We start from the raw sequence: 21,703 nt of genomic DNA, 5'->3' as shown, positions 1-21,703 counted from the left end.
TCTGCTCCACCGCGGGGCACTGCCCGCTCAATCTGCTCCACCGCGGGACACTGCCTGCTCAGTCTGCTCCACCGCGGGACACTGCCCGCTCAGTTCGCACCGCGGGACACTGCCCACTCAGTCTGCTCCAATGCGGGACACTGATGCTGACACTGATTATGACCATCACCAATAAGAGGCAATCTAATCATCAACCATTGGCATTCAACAGTGTTACCATCACTGAATCCCCCACTATCAACATCCTGGGGGTTATCATTGACCAGAAACTCAACTGGACTCACCACATAAACACAATGACTACAAGAGTGGGTCAGAAGCTGGGAATACTGCAGTGAGTAACTCACCTCCTGACTCCCCAAAGCCTGAACACCAGCTACAAGATACAAGTCAGGAGTGTGATGGAATACTCCCCACTTGCCTGAATGGGTGCAGCCCCAACAACACTCAAGAAGCTTGACACCATCCAGGACAAAGCAGCCACTTGATTGGCACCACATCCACAAACATCCACTCCCTTCACCACCAACGCTCAGTAGCAGCAGTGCGTACTATCTACAAGATGCACTGCAGAAATTCACCAAAGATCCTCAGACAGCACCTTCCAAACCCATAAACACTTCCATCTAAAAGGACAAGGGCAGCAGATATGTGGGAACACCACCAACTTCAAGTTCCCCTCCAAGTCACTCGCCATCCTGACTTGAAAATATTTTGCTGTTCCTTTACTGTCACTGGGTCAAGATCCTGGAATTCCCTCCCTAATGGCATTGTAGGTCAACCCATAGCAGGAGGACTGCAGTGGTTCAAGAAGGCAGCTCACCCCTGCCTTCTCAAGGGGGCAACTAGGGATGGCAATAAATGCTGGCCAGCCAGCGACACTCACATCCCACAAATGAACAACAAAGAAGAGACTGTGCCTGGAAGATACTGTCACCTTACTATGGGATTGTACACTGCAAAAATAATAGACTGGAACTGTACGCAGCAGATACTGTAGACTGGTATTGTTGTGAGAGTGTACACTGACCTTGAACAATTTTCAAGTTTGGAGATAACACTAAACTCGGAAGAATTGTAAACTGTGAAGAGGACAGTGTGGAACTCCAGAAGGACACTGACAAGATGGTGGAATAGGTGGATAGGTGGCAGGTGAGGTGATGTACTTTGGTCAGAAGGACATTGAAAGACAATATAAAATAGGGGTACAGTTCTAAAGTGGCTGCATGAGCAAAGAGACATGGGTGTATCTATGCACAGATCATTAAAGGTGGCAAGACAGGTGGAGAGAGCAATGAATAACGCACACTGAATTTTCAGCCTTATTAACAGGACATTGAGCACAAGAGCGAGGAGGTGATGTTGAACTTGTACAAGACACTTGTTAGACCCCAGTTGGAGTACTGTGTACTGTTGTGGGTGCCACGTTATAAGAAAGATGTGAATCCATTGGAGAGAGTGCAGAAGCAATTTACAACAATTTTCCAGGAATGAGAAACTTCAGCTGTGAGAATAGATTGAAGAAGTTGGGAGAGAAGAAGGCTGAGAGGTCTGATTGAGGATTTGAAATCCATGAGTGAGCTGGTCAGAGTAGGTAGGGTGAAGCTTTGTCCACTTGTAAAAATATCAAGAATGAGATGGCATATATTTAAAGTGATGTGCAAATGAAACAAGGGTGATGTGAGAAAAACACCTTTTCACAAGTTAGGGCCTGGAATGCTCTGCCTGGGAATGTGGTGGTGGAAGGTTCAATTGAGGCATTCAAGAGAACACTGAATATTTATTTGGATAGAAACGGTGTACAGGGATATGGGGAAAAGGCAGATTGGCACAAAGCAACAGAACTGGTATAGGCACGATGGGCTGAGTGGCCTCCTTCTGCACCATAATAATTCTATGATTCTGTGTAAGTGTACCCAGCAAATACAGAACACTGACATTACTATGAGACTGTATATAGCAACTACGGCCCACCAATATTCCGGTAACACTGCACCCAGTAAATACTACACACTGACCTTGCTGTGAGACTGTATCCAATAGATGCTGAACACTGCCCTTATTTCAAGCCAGTAGATAACCAGTCAATACTGAAAACTTTACTGCCTATGCGACTTCACATAATAGGTAATACTGATCTTCGAGTAGCACTATTCCCTACTGATATTGTGTTCTGACCATCTTTCCAGACTTACCTAACTGTGCACATGGGACTGTACATTATAGATTCTGTGCACTGACATTTCTCTGTACCCACAACTACTGCAACAGTAATCTTTCTGTGCATCTGTACCTAAACCACTGTGTTTCGGTGTGTTGAAAGGGTTAACATTATACTGAGGTAATTATGCATATTCGTGTTTCTTGTAGGTCCTGTGAAATTTGTCTCATTGTCACTTTCAGGGCTGTAGTCACAGCAACAACATAGCTTCAATTTCTAACACCCTGTTTAAAAATACTTTCTTTATAGACATCCCGAGATGCCCATGAGCCAGACTGATGAATCACACATTCTCATCCATGCACTGAAGGATGCAAATTTCCCCAAGTTCCTGGCTGAAGATGTCCCCTTGTTTGAAAGTATTCTAGATGATCTCTTCCCAGGACTGACTTCACCCAAAGAAGAAACTCTTTCACTGCAGGTGATGTAACAACAGTAAACCTTCTAGATCTGGTGCTTTGTTCAGAATACACTGTCTGAAGTTTCCACTTCACATGCAAAATCACAGAATTGTTCAGCTTCAGCGTTCCTTCTCCTGTCATAAAGTAATTAACTCCCACTGTGTTTTGGGAACACTCAAATTATTTGGGCAAGGGATCACTTTCATGTATTAGGATTGTGATTATTGGTGGGTTCTGTGTAATGACACAAGTCTGTATCTAGATCTTTGCTGTCCTCCTGTCTCACTTCCAGTTAGATCTGAACCCATTCTGATGAAAGGTCACCCTGACCTGCACTATTACTGCTGTTTCTCACCACAGATGTTGCCTGATCTGCTGAGATTTTCCAGATTTTATTCTTCTGATATTTGATGTTGAAATATATTGCCGTTCCGTCAGTGTCACAGGTCAAATTCATGGAATTCCCTCCCTAGGGGCATTGTGGTTCTACCTACAGCTCATGGACTGCAGTGGTTCAACAAGGTAGCTCAACCCCACCTTCTCAAGAGCAATTAGGGATGGGCAATAAATGCTGGTCTTACCAGCAATGTTCATGTACCATGATGTATAAAATAGAAACTTCTATATCTCACCTCCATTCCATTCACCTCTTCTAATTCCTTGCAATCACTCACTTTCCTCCCCTCCCTCCACTTAATTCACCCTCCATCACCTCCATTTCACTTCCCTCATCACCTCTTCCACTTTCTCTCCCTTCATCTCTAATACGTTACCTCCCTTCCCCTCTATTCGTCTTCCTCCACTCCCCTCCTCCTCTTTCCCCACCCTCTGCTCCCCTCCGTTCATCTTCCTCCACTCCCCTCCTCTCCATTCAACTTCCCTCCACCCCTCTTCTCTTCTATCCCCTCTTCCTCCTTCCCTCCATTAACCTCCATCTGTCACCTCACCTCCCTAAGTGTTACTAAAATCCTGAATAATTCCGCAGAGGTGCCAAAATCCTGAACCATTCTTCAGTGCTGTTAACTACTGGTAAAGCTGTCCCAGTTTTATTAAACTCTGTAATCATACCGCAATTGTCCCACTTTATTATCTTTAGAATGCATGGCTGTTCCTGGCATGACTCCTACGTTCTATCCTCCATAAACCTGAGGTCCTCCAAATCCCTGCTCCCCGTGCCTTAGCTCACCCCAACACCTTCTCAGTCCTGAGCTTACTGAGTTACATTGATTCCTGTTCAAGCCATGTTTTGATTTTAAAATTCTCACCCTTGTTTTCTATGGCCTTGCCACTCCCTGTCTGTGTAATCTCCTCCAGCCCCACAACCCTTCAAGGTCTCTGTGTTCATCTAATTCCAGTGTCTTGTGTATTTTGATTTTAACTGTTCAAGCATTGGTGGCCATGGTTCAGATGCTTAGCCTTAAATTCTGATATTTCAACCATACACCTCTCCCTACCGCTACCTCACTTTCCCATTTTAAAGTACCTTTTATTTTAAAATACTACCTCTTGACCAAACTTATGGTCATCTGACCTAACCATGATGTGGCTTGCATTTTGGCACAGCTAAACTTTAGCGTCCCTTTCTGGTATCACTAAGTTTCAGGTTGGGAAAATTTCCTGCTTTTGGTACAGAGAAAATGCAATTTTTTTATACTTATTGCCTTGGCTGCTTGTGTCCTGTTGATCATGGGAAGCCTTGGTGGGATACCATCTGGATATGTACCTCACTTTTAAAAATAGTCAGAATTAATTCCATAGCTAAAGATAGATGAAAGCACTCACTAACAGTTTTAACAGAACACAGGACATAGTTATGTGATTTAATCCCCAAATAATGACTAAAAACACTAGAAATTTGACTTAGTAACCATCAGAGTAAGTCAGTGTCCCTTGTGTAGTCCCAGTATGACTGAAGCATCCATTGCAATAAAAGAAAGGAACTTGCATTCAAAGCGTGACTTTCATTCTCAGGATGTTACAAAGTACTTTACAGCTAAATAATACTTTTGAGTTGCAGTCATTGTCACAGTTTTAGGAAATGCAGCAGCTAACTTGCAAGTAGCAATGAGCTAGTAGTCAAGTAGCTGGTTTTAGTGATACTTAACTTGTTTTGGTAATGCTGATTGAGAAGTACATGTTGGCCAGGACCCTGTGTAGAATTCAACAGTTGTTTTTCAAAATAGTGCCATGGATTTTTCACATCCACATGAGAAAGCAGATGGATGAAGTATCTTTGCCAGTGTAGCACTCCCTCGTGAACTGCACTGCAATAACAGGCCAGATTGGGTCTCCAGGCCTGGAGGGGGTTTGCATGAATTCAGACTCAGCTTGCAATGGTGCAGGAGATCTGCTGGTCAGTATGGCTTGGTATATGTACGAACCATTTTCACACTGATTTCATTTTGATGTTATATTTGGTCGGTGCAAGGCATCTGTGCTGCTAAACAGACCTGGATTGTCATAACTTTTCACTGCTTTTTCAACAGAAGGTGGAAATTCCAGCAGATGTTAGGGAGCAAGTGACCTTCCAGCAAAATGATGTATTGAGACAATTGCTCCATGTGTTTGTGGACTATTATTGACACTTCTGTATTCTTCCTGAGTCAGCACAACAATCCTGAGGACTAGAGAGAAACAGAGATAACTTAGACTCAAGAATTCCTAAGCAGCTGGCTCAGCACTGTTATAACTGAATATCTGCTGTGATTGCTTTTAATGCTTCTGTTTTTGTCTGTTTATTCCAGAAAGCAATAGCCATGGCAACTGCAGAACTAGGATTTCAGCCTTGGCCAAGCCAAGTGGAGAAGATTATCCAGTTATACAGCCAGATATTGGTAAGTTTTCAACTGGGTTGAAATTATTGACTTGATCATTTGTTTATCTCATCAACCTAATTTCACTGATGTATATTTATATTCCTCTGAGTATTGAAAATAAACCTTTCTTTTTTGCTTTATTGTTTGATGGGATGTGAGTGTCACTAGCAGGTTCAGCATTTCTTGCCAATCTCTAATGCTGTTGAACTGCGGGGGCTGCTGAGCCCTATCAGAGGGTTGTTCAGGTATTATTACCGATATTACCCTGTCCACAACAGCACAATTAGCAGGGCAAGCACGCAGGCAGACAGACAGGAGTGGGCAGGTTTCAACGTTTTTAAAATTGCAAAGTCAGAAGTTATGTGGCACCAGGTTATAGTCCAACAGGTTTATTTGAAATCACAAGCTTTCAGAGACGTGGACTATAATCTGGCATCATGTGACTTCTGAGTTTGTCACCCCAGTCCAACACCACAATCTCCACATTACGTTTAAAATTGCAGGAAGAAAGGGGATGCTGCTGCCTTTGGAGGGTGCCCTGAGCAGATAACAGTTCAGCGGCAGACTCCAGGAAAAATCCAAAAATTACAGTTTGGCCATTTATCAATGAAACCAGGAAACACACAAAGGGTAGTATAGGTCAAGAACATTCTTCTTGGGAAGGCTGTGGTTGCTACAGGGACAATTGCACCTTTGAAGACCATAATCTTTCAGAAAAGCAGATAATGCTGGAAATACTTAGCAGATCAGACAGCATCTGTGGACAGACATCTTCCCTCAGCAGCTTTTGATTGGGTACATTAAAGTCACCATAGCCCTACCAGAACATAGGGCTGCTCTTCTGTTAGAGAGAGAGGTCTGGTGGTGGTTTAACCTGAGGGTTGCTGTGACTCAGGTGAGGGAGCGTCCTTCTTCATACCCTTAACCAGTGTGGGAACTGAACCTGCATTGTTGGTGTCACTCTGCATAGCAAACCAGCTGTCCAGCTGAATGACCCTCTATTTAGCAATGAAGTATGGAATAAATGCTGTCAAGATCTCTCATGATCTAATTGAATGATAGGACAGAGCCATGGGGCTGAATGGCCATCTGTTCCAAATTGTTCCTTGTTTCTATTCTCAAACAGAGCGCTGAGTTTTAAATCTGAATTTTTTAAAAAGCTGATATATATCCACTTGATTTTTAATATAGTAACTGCAGGCTGTCAGTGGTGGTATTTCCTGTTCAGTATCAGAATGAAATTACAGTGCTTAGATCTTCAGAGCAGCGTCAGATCTTTTGCAAATTTAGACCCTGCCAGCTATCCAACTTGTTTGACAAAGCTTTGTTATAGATGTGGCATACAATGCTTGAAAATTGGACATTTTTCCTGGTACTGAAAAAGCTAGGTGCATCAAAACTTCATTCTTCTTTAGAAAAATTGAGAGAAATAATCAGGTGAAATTTGTACTGAATCATATTTTGACATATTTAATTTGTGCTGTACTTGTCCGCTTCTGTTTGATAGGACAATGTGAAACATGCAAACTTATGAATATATGAATTAGGAGCAGGGATGAGGAGAGGTCAAGTAGATTGCTCTTGTACTCATTGGAATTTAGAAGAATGAAGGAGACCTTATTGAAACATACAAAATTCCTAAGGGATTTGATAGGGAAGATATGGAAAGGTTACTTCCTATTATGAGAGAATCTAGGGCTAGAGGGTATAATCTCAGAATAAGAGGTCACATATTTAAGAAAGTGATGAGGAGGAATTTCATCTCAAGGAGTAGTGAATCTGTGGAATTCTTTACTACAATGAGCTGTCGAGGGTGGGTCATTAAGCGCATTCAAGGCTGAGAAAGAGATTATTAATCAGAAAGGGAATCGAGTGTTATGGGAAAGTGGAGTTGAGGATTATCAAATCAGCCATGATCAGCTTGAATGTCAGAGCAGACTCAATGAGTTGAATGGCCTGCTTCTGCTCCTACGTCTTACGGCCTTATAGAATAGGCTGTTCATTCCCTTGCCTCTGATTATAGCTGATCTGATTGTGATGTCAAATCCACTTTTCTCTCTGCCCTCTCCTTTGACTCCCTTGTTGATCAAGATTTTAAAATAATCATCACAGAATCACAAGATTGTTACATTGCAGAAGGAGGCCATTTAGCCTGATGTGTGTGCAGCCTCTCTCAGTATTTTGGCTTATTGCCAGTCACCTGCTTTTTCCCGTAACCCTGTACATTGTTTCTATGTAAATAGTCATCTAACATCTCTTTGAATGCCTCGGTTGAACCTGTCTCCAACACACTTCACAACTGTGCATTCCAGACCCTAACAACTCACTGTGTGAAAATGTTTCTCTCATCTCTCATTTGCTTCTTTCGCAAAACACATTAAATCTGTGCCATTGCATTCTTGATCGTTGAAGAGTAGGAACTGCTTTTCCCTGTCTACTCTAAACAGACCTTCATGATATTGCAAACTTCTATCAAATCTCCTCTGAGCCTTCTCTTCTCAGAGGAAAACAGTCCCAACTTCTCTAAACTATCTTCATAACTGAAAGTTACCTATCTTTAGAAACATTCCTGTAAACCTTTTCTACATTCTCTCCAAAGCGTTCACATACTTTTGTCATGTAGCATCCAGACTATACATAATATTCCAGCTGAGGTCTAACAAATGTCTGACATAAGTACAGCACAACCTCTTTGATCATGCTTTCTATGGCCCTGTTAATGAAGCTTAGATTACTGTCTGCTTTACAGCTCTCTCTACTTGTCGTGTCACTGTTAATGATTACTGAACACATACACCCAATGTTCTTGCATGTCCTGCAGAATAGTATCCTTTATTGAATACTGCCTCTTCATGTTCTTTATATCAAAGTACATCACCTCACATTTTTCCACGTTGAAATTCATCTGCCTTTTGACTGCCCAGTCCGCAAACCTATCTAAGTCCTTTTGCAGTTCAACACCGTCTGCCTCACAGTTTACAATTCTTCCAAGCTTCGTAACATCTGCAAATTTCAAAATTGTCCCTAATGCACAATATCTTTATCATTTATATATATCAGGAAAGGAGAAGGTCCCAAAATTGACCCCTTGGGAACTCCATTAAAAACATTGGAGGCAGTTCAGGGAAGGTTCACTAGATTCATTCCAGAGATGAAAGGCTTGCCTTATGAGGAGAGTTTGACGAGTTTATGCCTGAACTCTGCAGAGTTTAGAAGAATGAGAGAAGATTTAAAATAAAATGCTAAAGAATATTGATAAAGTACATGCAGAGCGGATGTTTTTCTTTGTGGGCCAATGTAGAGTGAGAAGTCACTGTTTTAGGATAAGTGGTAGCAGATTTAAAACAGAAATGAGGAGAAATTACTTCTCTCAAAAGGTCATGAACCTCTGTAATTCGATATCCCAGAGTGCGGTAGTTGCTAGGACACTGAATAAATTTGAGGAGGAGGTAGTCAGATAGTTAGTAACAGGTTAAAGGGTTGGGGACCAAGCAGGAAAGTGGAGTTGAGGCTGAGAGGAGATCAGCCATGATCGTATTAAATGGCAGAGCAGGCTCAAGGGTCTGAATTGCCTACTCCTGCTCCTAGTTCTCATGTTCTTATATTTCTCTGATTCTCATTCTTTCTTGAACTGGTTGTATTGTTCTGAACTCCTCCCATTTCTTAAAAATAAGGGAGTGCCCATTTAAAACAGAGATGAGGAAACATTTTCTTTCACTCGTAGAGTCGAGACTCTTTGGAATTCCCTTTATAGAATTATAGAATGTTTGGTCAATCAAGTCTATACCACTACCTCCACGAGTTCCACTTTCCTTCAGTAGGCCCATATCTGGATGGCCCATAAACTTCCTCAAAAGGCAGTGGATGCAGGATCTTTAAATATTTATAAGGTGAGGATGAATAGATTCTTGATTACCCAAGAGGATGAACGATTGACAGGTTAAAATTAGATCAGCCATGAGTGAATGCTGGAGCAGACTCGATGAGTTGAAAGGCCTAATCTGCTCCTATGTTTTATGGTCTTGTAGTCCTTTCTGCTTCACAAGCTGAATGTTCCTGCTGCATTGTTCATACACAAAGCTGCAGCCACTCGCCTGGGAACCAACTATAACCAAGTACACAAGTACACGCACGCACACACATACATACACTTAGACACACAAATCAATCAGAAGCCTGCCACTAGTCAAAAGAACCTGAACATATAACCATGGAGGTAGCAAGAACTGCCGATGCTGGAGTCAGAGACAACACTGTGGAGCTGGAGGAATACAGCAGGCCAGGTAGCATCAGAGGAGCAAGAAAGTTGGCGTTTCAGGTCGGGACCCTTCTTCAGAAAATAACCATGGAGCCAAAATATCTAACACCTCTTCCACTGCTTGAATAAGACATTATAGATGTAACTCACAATGAGTTCCAGTCACTTGATTTTAAAAACTGCTACATTTTCAAAAATGTCCAAAAATAAAAGTGTTCGGAGCCTTGCCCTTTCTTCAGGTGTTAATGACAGATGCTACCTCTCTCACTAACACCTGAAGAAGGAGTGAGGATCCGAAAGCCTGTGTTTTCAAATAAACCTGTTGGACTGTAACCTGGTGTCATGTGATTTCTGACTTTGTTCACTTATAAAGAGCAGTAGATGCTAGTTGAAATGCTAAATCCGAGACGGCTAGATGTTTGCTGGCCAAGGGGAAGAGGTCTGCAGCCCAGGTGAGTTAATGCACATTTTTTTTCTCAAGGTGTATGTGCTGCTGGCATGTCATTGGATTATTAGTTCAGAACAAAACCACAGTTATCGTCTAAAATACAGATCAGCACAATCTCATTGAGTGGCTGCCTGGCTAATTCCTGTTCTTATCTTCTAAATCCACCTTCTCTGGTCTCGCCATAGAACTGAAATCTTACCCCCAATACCGTCCATTCATATACTTCAATCTACTCATTCTGACTGGCTCTGCCTATTGGCAACCCATCCGTGCCCTTATCTACTTACATTACTCCTTAGCATCTCCATTTCTTAATCCCATTCCATACATGAAAGGTAAAATATCTTCACTTGAGTTTGACATTCCAGACTGAGATTATCTTTAATTTCCGATATCGACATGAAGGGGCGAAGTAAAGGAGCCCAGCAGCACTGAGGATAATACACCATCCTGACTGTTTAATGGAAAATCTCCTTCTCTGTGCAGGTCCGTCCTGGAGTGATGCTGGTAGGTCCTACGTGTGGAGGAAAGACAACAGCCAGAAATATCTTACAAAAAGCCTTGATCATTTTACCAAGCATTGCTACCGATGCTGGGAGCACATCATCCTTGGTGAGTAGATTTTCAAATTCAATCGTAGGCCGTAAACATGACTGGCTGGGTCAGTATTTATTGCTGTCCCAAGTTGCTCCTTGACAAGGTGGTGGTGAGCTGCCTTCTTGCATGGCTGCAGTTCATGTGCTGTAGGGACACCCACAATGCCATTAGGGAGAGAGTAATTCATCAATTCTAATCACCTAGTTAAAATAAAATACTACTTAAAATAAACCAAATTCATTAAGAATCTCCATAAATTATTTTCTGATACAGCAAGACATAAAGTGGCTAAAAGGGCTTTTAATGTGAAGATTGAGACCTTCAGTTTAAATTTCAAACGGGGCCTCCCAGAGCAGTACTGAGGGAGTGCCACACTGTCGGAGGGTCAGTACTGAGGGAGTGCCACACTGTCGGAGGGTCAGTGTTGAGGGAGCGCCGCACTGTCGGAGGGTCAGTGCTGAGGGCGTGCCACACTGTCGGAGGGTCAGTGCTGAGGGAGAGCCACACTGTCAGAGGGTCAGTGCTGAGGGAGCGCCACACTGTTGGAGGGTCAGTGCTAAGGGAGTGCCGCACTGTCGGAGGGTCAGTGCTGAGGGAGTGCCGCACTGTCGGAGGGTCAGTACTGAGGGAGCGTCGCACTGTCGGAGGGTCAGTGCTGAGGGAGCGCCGCACTGTCGGAGGGTCAGTACTGAGGGAATGTGTACTGTCGGAGGGTCAGTAAAAGGAAGTGCTGCATTGTCAAAGAGTCAGTACTGAGGGAGTGCCACACTGTCGGAGGGTCAGTACTGAGGGAATGCCACACTGTCAGAGGGTCAGCACTGAGGGAGCGCTACACCATTAATCTGTTTCCTGTCACTCAGGTGATTTAGTATCTGTGTTGCTACTGTGCCTCTTATATCATGACCTATACCTTTACTCACATGTCTGTCATCAGGAACAGGAATGATCGCATTTTGGAAAGTACAGGGCCTTGGTGAGACCACACCTGGAGTATTGTGTGCAGTTTTTGTCTCCTTTTCTGATGAAGGATGCTCTTGCTTTTGATAGAGTGCAGTGAAGGTTTACCAGGCTGATTCCGGGGATGGTGGAACTGATGTATGGGGAGGGATTGACTAGGTTGGGATTGTTTTCACTGGATTTCAGACGAATGACGGGGGATCACATAGAGACTTATAAAATTCTAACAGGACTGGACAAGGGTAGATGCAGGGAGGGTGTTCCCGATGGTGGGTGTGTCCAGAACCAGGGGTCACAGTATGGGGATTTGGGTTAGACTGTTTAGGACGGAGATGCAGAGACATTTCTTCACCCAGAGAGTGGTGAGCCTGTGGAATTCATTACCTCAAGGGTTATGGTGAGTGGGCGGGTAAGTGGAGTTGAGTCTGTGTGAAGACCAGCCATGATCTTATTGAATGGCGGAGCAGGCTTGATGGGCTGGATGGCCTACTCCTGCTCTTGGTTCTTATGTTCTTATCTTGTTATGTTTCCTACCACTGAAGTTAATCTGATCTGTAACTGTTGGGCTGATCTTCACAACCATTTCGTACAATCTATAGTTTATACCAAAAATTGTGATTGCATCTTTCTTATCCCTTAGCTGTTACCAAATTGATTCTGTCTTTGATGCAAATGAAACATCTTTTTTCTCCAGTAATGCAATGCTTTCCATAACTAGAAGCTCCACCCCTCCTCTTTCTATCCTTCTATTTATGTACTCGCTCCCATATAACACTGGGAGCAATCGAGATATTACTACTTTCGAGATCTTTCTTTCTAATTTTCTACTGAGCTCCCTAAATTCTAATTGTATGATCTCATCCCCTTCCCACCTCTATCCTTATTACCAATGTGGACCATGGCCTCTGGCTGTTCAGCCTCCCCAGAAGAATATTCTGAAACTATTCTGTGATGCTCTTGACCCTACCATCAGGGAAGGAACACACCATCCTGAAGGAACGTTGATGGTTGCAGAAATACCAGTCCCTGAAAAAACAGAATCTCTTATCAGTATTGCCCTTCCATCTTCTTCCCCTGGTTCTGTACAGCTGGGCCACCCAATGGCCTCACCAATAGTGACTGGGACCACTGGGGACTCCTGTACTACCTTCCTGTTTGTTTTGGCCTGCTTGAAGGTCACTCGTTTCTGATCTTCCTGCTAGATGCAAGTTTGCAGTGTGACTACCTCACTGAATGTGCCTCTCTACCTTAAGGATACCCCTCAGTGACTGAAGCCACTGCTCGAGCTGAGGCTCAGTCATGGGAAGCCAGTGACTCTTCCTTCACATAGGCTTGCCTGGGTCATGACAAGCATTCACATGGCTCCCCATATGCCACAGGATGCGCATTCTACTCGGCCTGACTGCCCTGACATACCTTCAACTTATACTTTGAAGTTACTTCGTTGCCTTTAACTTCAGTTACTTTTCCTTACTTTGTTACTTTAACCTTACTCTTGTCCTATTAACTAAAAACTGAACAGTAGTAGAAAGTCAATATTTTCATCCTTATTCACGAATCAGTTTCCTGTCCTGTGTCTACAGAAATTTACATTTTCCAAAATTAGTTGAGTTGAAACACAGGCCCTAGCAACAATTGCTTAACACTCGTGAGTTGCTAATCTACTCACAACTTCCCTGTGATGACTCTTATGGATTATCTTTCCTCTGTCCTCTCAATGTTTTGTCTGGCATCCACCTTCCCTCTCCCTTATGACGGCATGGCCTGAATCCATCTTTCTTTTGGTTCGAGTAATTCGAACAAAGCTGGAATACATGCAGCTCTGGTCAATTCCCTGCTACAATGCTGGATCTGCTACTGGTAAATGTGGAATCAAATGGCACCTGGATGGTCTCTCTCTCTCTCTCCTGAGCTTCTTTGGCCTTCCATCTTCTGGTTATCTGACCTTTCTCAGGTCCAGCACTTTGAGTGGGGTTGTCAGCAGAACACCAATGGGCACCCACCCTGGCACGAGGAAATGAATACTCTGTGGAGCAAACTTACCTCACTCTTATCTCAGCTATGTGAGGTTGGAGCCTGCTGGGGGTCGGCTTGGGGATGGTAGGGAGCTCAGAAAATCTCATGGGAATATAAAAGGAGAGAAACAGTGAAAATCAGCCTCTTCATCCATGTCAAACTACCCTGTGCTTGCTGTTGACCCTGGGGAGATTTCACAAACATCATTCTCACTCTCTGCCTCCAAAACGAAAGATGTCTGGTAGACTTTGATGTTGAGGACAAGGTTAAATCATTGTAGCATGAGGTTCTGTGTGTTGGAACTGCTTTCAGCCCTTGTGTTATTCCACTCTGAAACATTAGCTCAGAAACATTTATCCTGGGAGGAATTACATTAAAAAAAAGTAAAGATGTGGGAGCAGGTGATTCAGAGCAATGGGGTGCCAGAGAATGGGGAGTGATTGAGAAAGCAGGAGATAACTTTGGGAGTTGTGAGATATGGGTCTCGTGGATGTTCACCAGAAGAGGAAATTGTTCAGGAAACTGTGTGTCTCCCTGCAGCTTCCGAGATCGGTTTTTCACCTGACTCGTTTTTCTCCCCATCATTTTAGAATGAATGGATAAAAGTGTTCACAGATAATGAAAAATAAAGCCATTGGCATTTGACTGGCCCCTGGGATTTTTCTCAATGTGAGGTCTGAGATTAATCTTTACTTCCTGGAACTTCCTGTAAGGATTGACAATCCTAATTCAGAGCCAGGAATAGAATGATGGAGGGTGGGAGAGTTCAAGGTCAAGTGATAAGTCTTAATGTAAGGGTCACCCAGATGCTCAAACCTGTTTCCCAAATGTTTTTATTAACCTTCCCAGAGCCCCATGGCTAAGAGAGGCAAAGTAGAAACCTTCACCATCAATCCCAAATGCATCAGTCTCGGAGAGCTGTATGGGCATGTGGACCAGCACACAATGGACTGGTCTGATGGCTTGCTGGCTCAGGCAATGCGGAAGTTTGCAAAGGACCTACACAAGGAGTATGGCCACAATTTGGAGATGAAGATGCTTTCGACTGCTTTCGTGAATGTTGACAGAAAATGGATTGATTTCCAAGATCATAAGAGTCCAGAAACTGAAGGTGAGTGCATTTGATCAATGAGACTCTGTTGTTGCTATTGAAACAGATAGAATGCATACTCTTTGTTGATTGGGAAATTGGATGTTACAGGAATCGTCAAGCTAAATGGGATAGTCCAACATATATTACAATATACATTCATTTCCCACAGTGGAATATGGGCATAATTTACGTTAAAGCATTGGAATTTACTTTGCAGGCAGAGGTGGGAGGAATTCTGTTTCAAAGCCAAATTGTTAGGTCAAGGGAAGGTTATCTGTCTCAGGTCAGAAAGGAGAAGTTAACCCAGACCCACGGAAACAAACCTATTCAGTTTTGTGTTATTCGTTCATGGGATATGGTCATCACTGACTGGACTAGTATTTATGCCCATCTCTAATTGTTCATGTGAAAGTGGTGGTGTTGAGTTACATCTTGAACCATCACAGTCCTTGTGGTGGTAGTACACTGACAAGATGGTTAAGGAGAGAGTCAGGACTTGAATATAAAAGCAGGGATGTAATACTGAGGCTTTATAAGGCTCTGGTCAGGCCGCATTTGGAGTATTGTGTGCAGTTTTGGGTCCCATATCTCAGGAAGGATGTACTGGCCCTGGAGCGGGTTCAGAGGAGGTTCATGACAATAGTCCCAGGAATGGAAAGATTAACATATGAGGAATGTTTGAGGACTCTGGGACTATACTCGTTGGAGTTTAGAAGGATGAGGGGGGACCTAATTGAAACTTACAGAATACTGAATGGCCTGGACAGAGTGGATGTTGGGAAGATGCTTCCATTGGTAGGAAAGTCTAGGACCCAAGGGCACAGCCTTAGAGTAAAAGGAAGACCTTTTAGAACAGAGATAAGGAGAAAAGAGAGTGGTGAATCTATGGAATTCACTGCCACAGAAGGCTATGGAGGCCAGGTCATTGAGTACATTTAAAACTGAGATAGATAGGGAGTTCAAGGGTGACGGGGAGAAAGCAGGAGAATGGGGTTGAGGAACTTATCAGCCATGATTGAATGGCAGAGCAGACTCGAAGAGCCGAATGGCCTATTTTCTGCTCCTATGTCTTATGTTCTTATGGACTTTGATCCAGAGTCAGTGAAGCAATAGTGATATGTTTCCGAGTCAGGATGGTATATGACTTGGTGGGGAACTGGTTTGGAAGAGATTTTCACCCTGGTGAGATAGGCAGTGTGCCATGGATGGTTGGTTTGGTGGCTTCACTGTATAATCTTTGGCCAGAAGGGATCAAGGTTTCTTGATTTGACTACAGCCTAAATAAATTGGATTAAGATCATAGAAGAACATTATCTGTGTCAAAAACAAAAGACTGCAAATTATGGATATATGTTACAACATGGAGACAGATGGCTGAACTAAATCAGCCTTTCTCCCTCTGTATTTGGAACATAGAGTAATATTAAATTGTCAAAGATCTCCAATTAGTCACTCTAATGTTTCCTAACCAAACTTTTGAATAACCAATCCCAGACTTTGTGAAAAATTAATTTTCCACACACTGGTTTTGTATCTTAAACAAAAGATATCTAATACAATGAACAGAGAGAAATTTAAACATCATGGTGTAACAGCTCCGGAAACCCGACTAGCAAGGAACATCATTTATTGTTGAACACCAAAAAATAGAGCCCCTACTCGTTGCGTACATAGGCTATTCCCAGCCCAGGGCAAACCATTCTGTGGACGCATCTTTGGTCTGCTTTGTTTTTAACTACCATCCACCACCTGTAAAAACCCCCATGCAGCCAATTCAGTTTTTACATACAAAGCCCAATGTAGGCAATGCAAACCATCAAATGTGAAGGGTAGGGAAAGAGTTAAATCAATATGAATTTGGAGGGGGAAATAAAGCATTGTATCCCCCGCTGTGCCCACCTCTCTCTAAAGGCATCCAGAGCATTGAAGAACACTGCATGCTCCCTCTCCAAGGACACCTGGGCACAAACATAACCACAGAAGAGGGGCATGAGTCTGCTTTATAAAGGGCTCAGGTGATGAGTTCCAGCTAGGCAGCTAGGCCTGTTATCAAAGGAGATTAGTTAGTGATCTTCCCATCGGCCTTGTAGGGGTTATCAGACACGGTAAACTGATTAATACCTGTGCTTTCAACCCAAAACATTTGTTTCCAGCCCCATTCACACGAAAGGCAGAGAAATGCAATTAAGCAATAGATAAAAGAAAATATCAAAGCTGACTAGATTACTTAACTGTCCTTCATGATGTTGTTTCATTGTTATAAATGTGGACTCACACAGCTAAAGGCAACAATACTCCTAACTCAGCTTTCTATTGAGCTTCCAGAAGCAGGTGTATCAGATTATGCAGGGAGCTTTGAAATCTTCATGTTGCCTCAGCAGCAGCACAGAACCATCTCTCAGAAACACATTTCAAAACAAAACTTTAATTCTGGTTGCACCCTGACAATTTGACTGATTCTTCCTGAGGCTTCAGTTACCATTCAACAATTGCCGTTTGCTTGAAAAGAGGGTTTCTCTCAGACCTGCTGGAACCAATCCCCAGGTACTGACCTTGCAGCCAACCTCTGTTATCTGTTTAAACACAGTGCTCTCCCCAGGGTTGCTCTGTCTGTTAGAACATTTTTAATCAAGGCTCAGCCCACACTCAGCCTCCAGGCCTGATCTCAGAACCAAATAAAGCTTGTTTCGTCTGCTCTTTTTTTAATACAAGCTGTCCCAAAGACTACCAGCAATTTCCAGCTGATAGTTCAAAACTGATAAAAGAATAAAAGTACAGGTAGTTCTCTTATAACATGATAGTCGCATTCTTGTGCAACCTTGCACTGTAGAAAATCACCATAGAAGATCGCATGATAGGGAAATCACTGTAGAAAATCACTGTACTGTACAGTCGAAATTTTGCATTGTCCAAACAGCGTCCACTATTCATCAATCACATTACAGCCAATTCCTGTTAATGAAACATGTGTTATAGTGGAAATACTTGTAACGAAAAATCAGTGAGAGTTCGAACATATGAAATAAAAACGAAAACTGCTGGCAACAGTCAGGCAATACATGTGGATTGGGAAGCAGAGTTAACATTTCAGGTCAATACCATTGTATCAGAAATGAAGGAAGTTAAAGATTAACAGGATCTAAACAGATGCTGAAGCTGGTAAATGGAGGAAAAGTGGTACGATTGGAATTGTTTCTGTATTCATTAATGGGATGTGGGCAAGTTGTCCATCCCTAGTTTCTTGAACCACTGCATCCCATGTGATGTAGGGGCACTCAAAGTGCTATTAGGAAGGGAATTCTAGAATGTAGAAACAGCAACAGTGAAGGAACAGTGAGGTAGTTTCAAGTCAGGGGTGGTGTTGGAGGGGAACCTGCCAATGCTGGTGGGGGAATGGTGCTGGAACTGAGGTCCCACTAAGCCACGATCCGTACCACATCGAAACATAGAGACATAGTTGATCATCAAACTCAAGACCCAAATCCCGCCCTTCCCCCAAATCCCTTCGATCTCTTTGACCACTACCTCCTTCTTGCAAACACAATGTTTTGGCCTCAACCACTTTCTGTGAACTTCACAGGCTCACCACTCTCTGAGTGAAGACATTTCTCCTCATCTTGGTCCAAAAATATTTGCTTTTTATCCTTAAACTATGACCCTTGGCTCTGGACGCCCCCAGCTATTGGGAACATCCTTCCTGCCTCGGACCTATCTAGTCTTAATTGGATTTTATAGGTTTCTATGAGAACCCCCTCATTCTTCCAAGCTCCAATGAATACAATCTTAAGCAATTTAAATCTCTCTTCATCTGTCAGTCCTGCCATTCCAGGAATCTATCTGGTAAACCTTCGCCGCACTCCCTTTGTAGCAAGATCATCTCTCAGATAAGGGACAACACACAATACTCCAGATGTGGCCTCACCGATGCCCTGTATAATTGCAGCAATACATCCCTCCTCCTGTACTTGAATCCTCTCGCTGTGAAGGCCAATATAGCATTGGCCTTCTTTACTGCCGGCTGCACCTGCACTTAATTTCAGAAACTGGTGCATGAAGACACCCAGGTGTCATTAAAAATTCTCCTCTCTCAATTTACCGCCCTTCGGGTAATAATCTGCCTTCCTATTTTTGATACCTTATATTTATCCACATTATATAGCATCTGCCATACATTTGCCCACTCAGTCAGCTTATCCAAATGCAACGTCTCGGCATCCTCTTCAGCTTTGTGTCATCTGCAAAATTTGAGATATTACATTTACTTCCTTCATCTAAATCATTAATATGTATTATGAACAGCTTGCGGGGTTCAAGCACTTATCCCCAAGGTACCCCACTAGTCACTGGCTGTCTCTCGGAAAAAGACCTTTTTTTTTCCTTTTAACCATTTCAACTCCCCCTCCCACTCCCTGAGTGACATGTCCATCCTGGGACAAAAACAAAGTTGCTGGAAAAGCTCAGCAGGTCTGGCAACATCTGTGGAGGAGAAAACAGAGTTAACGTTTCAGGTCCAGTGACCCTTCCTCAGAACTGGAGGATGAAGTGGAACTGCGGAGTGGTGCAGCCCTGAGCCAGCACGTTGCGATGCTGTTGGAGAGTGATGTGTCCATTCTGGGCCTCCTCCGGTGTCACAATGACACCACCCACAAACTGGAGGAGCAAAACCTCATATTCCGCCTCGGGAACCTACAGCCCGATGGCCTAAACATGGAATTCACCAGTTTTAAAATCTCCCCACCCTCGGCGTCATCCCATGACCAACCCTCCCTCCCATCCCTGCCTCCTTGACCTGACACAACCTGTTCATCTTCTCTCCCACCTATCTGCTCCTCCCACCACACTGACCAATCCCCACCACTCCCTACCTGTACTCACCTATCACCATCCCACCTACCTTCTCCAGCCCCACCCCTTCTCTCTCTGTTTATTTCCCAGCTCCCTTCCCCTTCCCCCATTTCTGAAGAAGAGTCCCGACCCAAAGTGTCAACTTTCCTGCTCCTCTGATGCTGCCTGGCCTGCTGTGTTCCTCCAGCTCGACACTGTGTTATCTCTGACTCCAGCATCGGCAGTTCTTGCTATCTCTGTTTTTTCCTTCTCTTTGTTTTTTGTCTGTCAACCAGTTTTGTATCCATATCAACAGACTACCTCCAATCCCATGCACTTTAGTTTTAATTATTAATCTCTTAAGTGGGACATCATTGAAAGCCTTCTGAAAGTCCAAATAAACCACATTCACTGACTCCCCCAAAAGTATAAATGCCTTATTCCATCACCAAAATGATCCATTTGATTCTGTTTATTATTATTGGTTAGAGCAAAAGAGACTTTCACCAAGCTTTCCAAGAGAGTCAAAAATAAGATGTCCAATACAAGCAAACATATTTCCTGAGCAAGCGGTAAACTAGTTATCAATGAAACTGCTGTGTGAATTAAAATATATCCCCCTTAACATCTGCAGAGCAATTCTGAGCAGAAACATAGGGAACTCCCTGCATGAAGAGGGCAAACTGAAAGGGTAGAATAGGGTAACTTCTTCACAGTTACTTCTGTTTCTTGTTGATGAGTGAATATTGCAGCCAGTCCTACATGTGAGTCCACACTACAGTGATGTGGTTGACTCTTAATTGCTGTGAAAGTAAATCAGCTCAGTTTCTGGGCAATTAAGGATGGTAACATAAAATGGGAACAGATGCTGTCAGGGAAGGGCACGATTGAAATGTGGAGATTGTTTAAGGAATGCATACTGCGAGTGCTCGATACGTTTGACTCTAGCAGGCAGGGAAGATGCGGTCGAGTGAGGGATCCTTGGTTCTCAAGAGAGGTCGAACGTTTGGTTAAAAGGAAGAAGGATGCTTATGTAAGGTTTAGGAAATAAGGATCGGAAAAGGCTCTAGAGGGATACAAGTTATCCAAGAAGGAGCTGAAGAAAGGGCTTAGGAGAGCTGTAAGGGGGCATGAGAAAACCTTGGCAGATAGGATCAAGGAAAACGCCAAGGCTTTTTACACGTACGTGAGGTATAAGAGAATGACCAGAGAAAGGATAGGGCCGATCAAGGATTGTAAAGGGAATTTGTGCACGGAGCCTAAAGAGATAGGAGAGGTCCTTAATGAATACTTTTCTTCGGTATTCACAACTGACAGGGACCTAGTTGTAAAGGAGGACAGTGTGAAACAGACTGGTACGCTAGAGGAGGTCGATGTTAGTAAGGAAGATGTGCTAGGAATTTTGAGGAAGTTGAAGATAGATAAGTCCCCCGGGCCTGATGGGATTTATCCAAGGATTCTATGGGACGTGAGGGACGAGATTGAAGGGCCTTTGGCGATGATCATTTCGTCCTCACTGTCCATGGGTATAGTGCCGGAAGATTGGAGAGAGGCAAACGTCATCCCCTTGTTCAAAAAAGGGAACAGGGATAACCCCGGAAATTACAGGCCAGTTAGTCTTACGTCAGTGGTGGGCAAATTATTGGAAAGGGCTCTGAGAGATAGGATTTATGATCACTTGGAAAGGCACAGTTTGATTTGTGATAGTCAGCATGGATTTGTGAGGGGTAGATCATGCCTCACAAACCTTACTGAATTCTTTGAAGAGGTGACCAAACACGTGGATAAAGGTAGAGCAGTGGATGTGGTATACATAGATTTAAGTAAGGCGTTTGATAATGTTCCCCATGGGGGTAGGCTCATGCAGAAGGTAAGGAGGCATGGGATAGGGGGAAATATGGCAGATTGGATTCAGAATTAGCTGACCCTTAGAAGACAAAGGGTGGTAGTGGACAGAAAATATTCAACATGGTGCTCAGTTACGAGTGGTGTAGAACAAGGATCTGTTCTGGGTCCTCTTCTATTTGTGATTTTTGTAAATGATTTGGATGAAGGATTGGAAGGGTGGATTA

General features: G+C 43.3%; 1 protein-coding gene across 1 annotated transcript in view; it reads left to right on the top strand.

Annotated features, from left to right (window-relative positions):
- The window catches only part of LOC125483089 (dynein axonemal heavy chain 6-like), a 343,417-nt gene that overhangs the window by 163,175 nt on the left and 158,539 nt on the right, over positions 1-21,703 (top strand). Inside the window, 4 exon segments of the mRNA XM_048596614.1 lie at positions 2,481-2,642; positions 5,367-5,456; positions 10,631-10,756; positions 14,564-14,825. Coding sequence (XP_048452571.1) covers positions 2,481-2,642; positions 5,367-5,456; positions 10,631-10,756; positions 14,564-14,825 — 640 coding nt within the window.

The sequence above is a fragment of the Rhincodon typus genome, chromosome 5 (assembly GCF_021869965.1).
Source record: "Rhincodon typus isolate 14 chromosome 5, sRhiTyp1.1, whole genome shotgun sequence".
Lineage (NCBI taxonomy): Eukaryota > Metazoa > Chordata > Chondrichthyes > Orectolobiformes > Rhincodontidae > Rhincodon > Rhincodon typus.
Note: the sequence above shows the minus strand (reverse complement) of the source record. Positions and strands in the feature narration are given on the sequence as shown.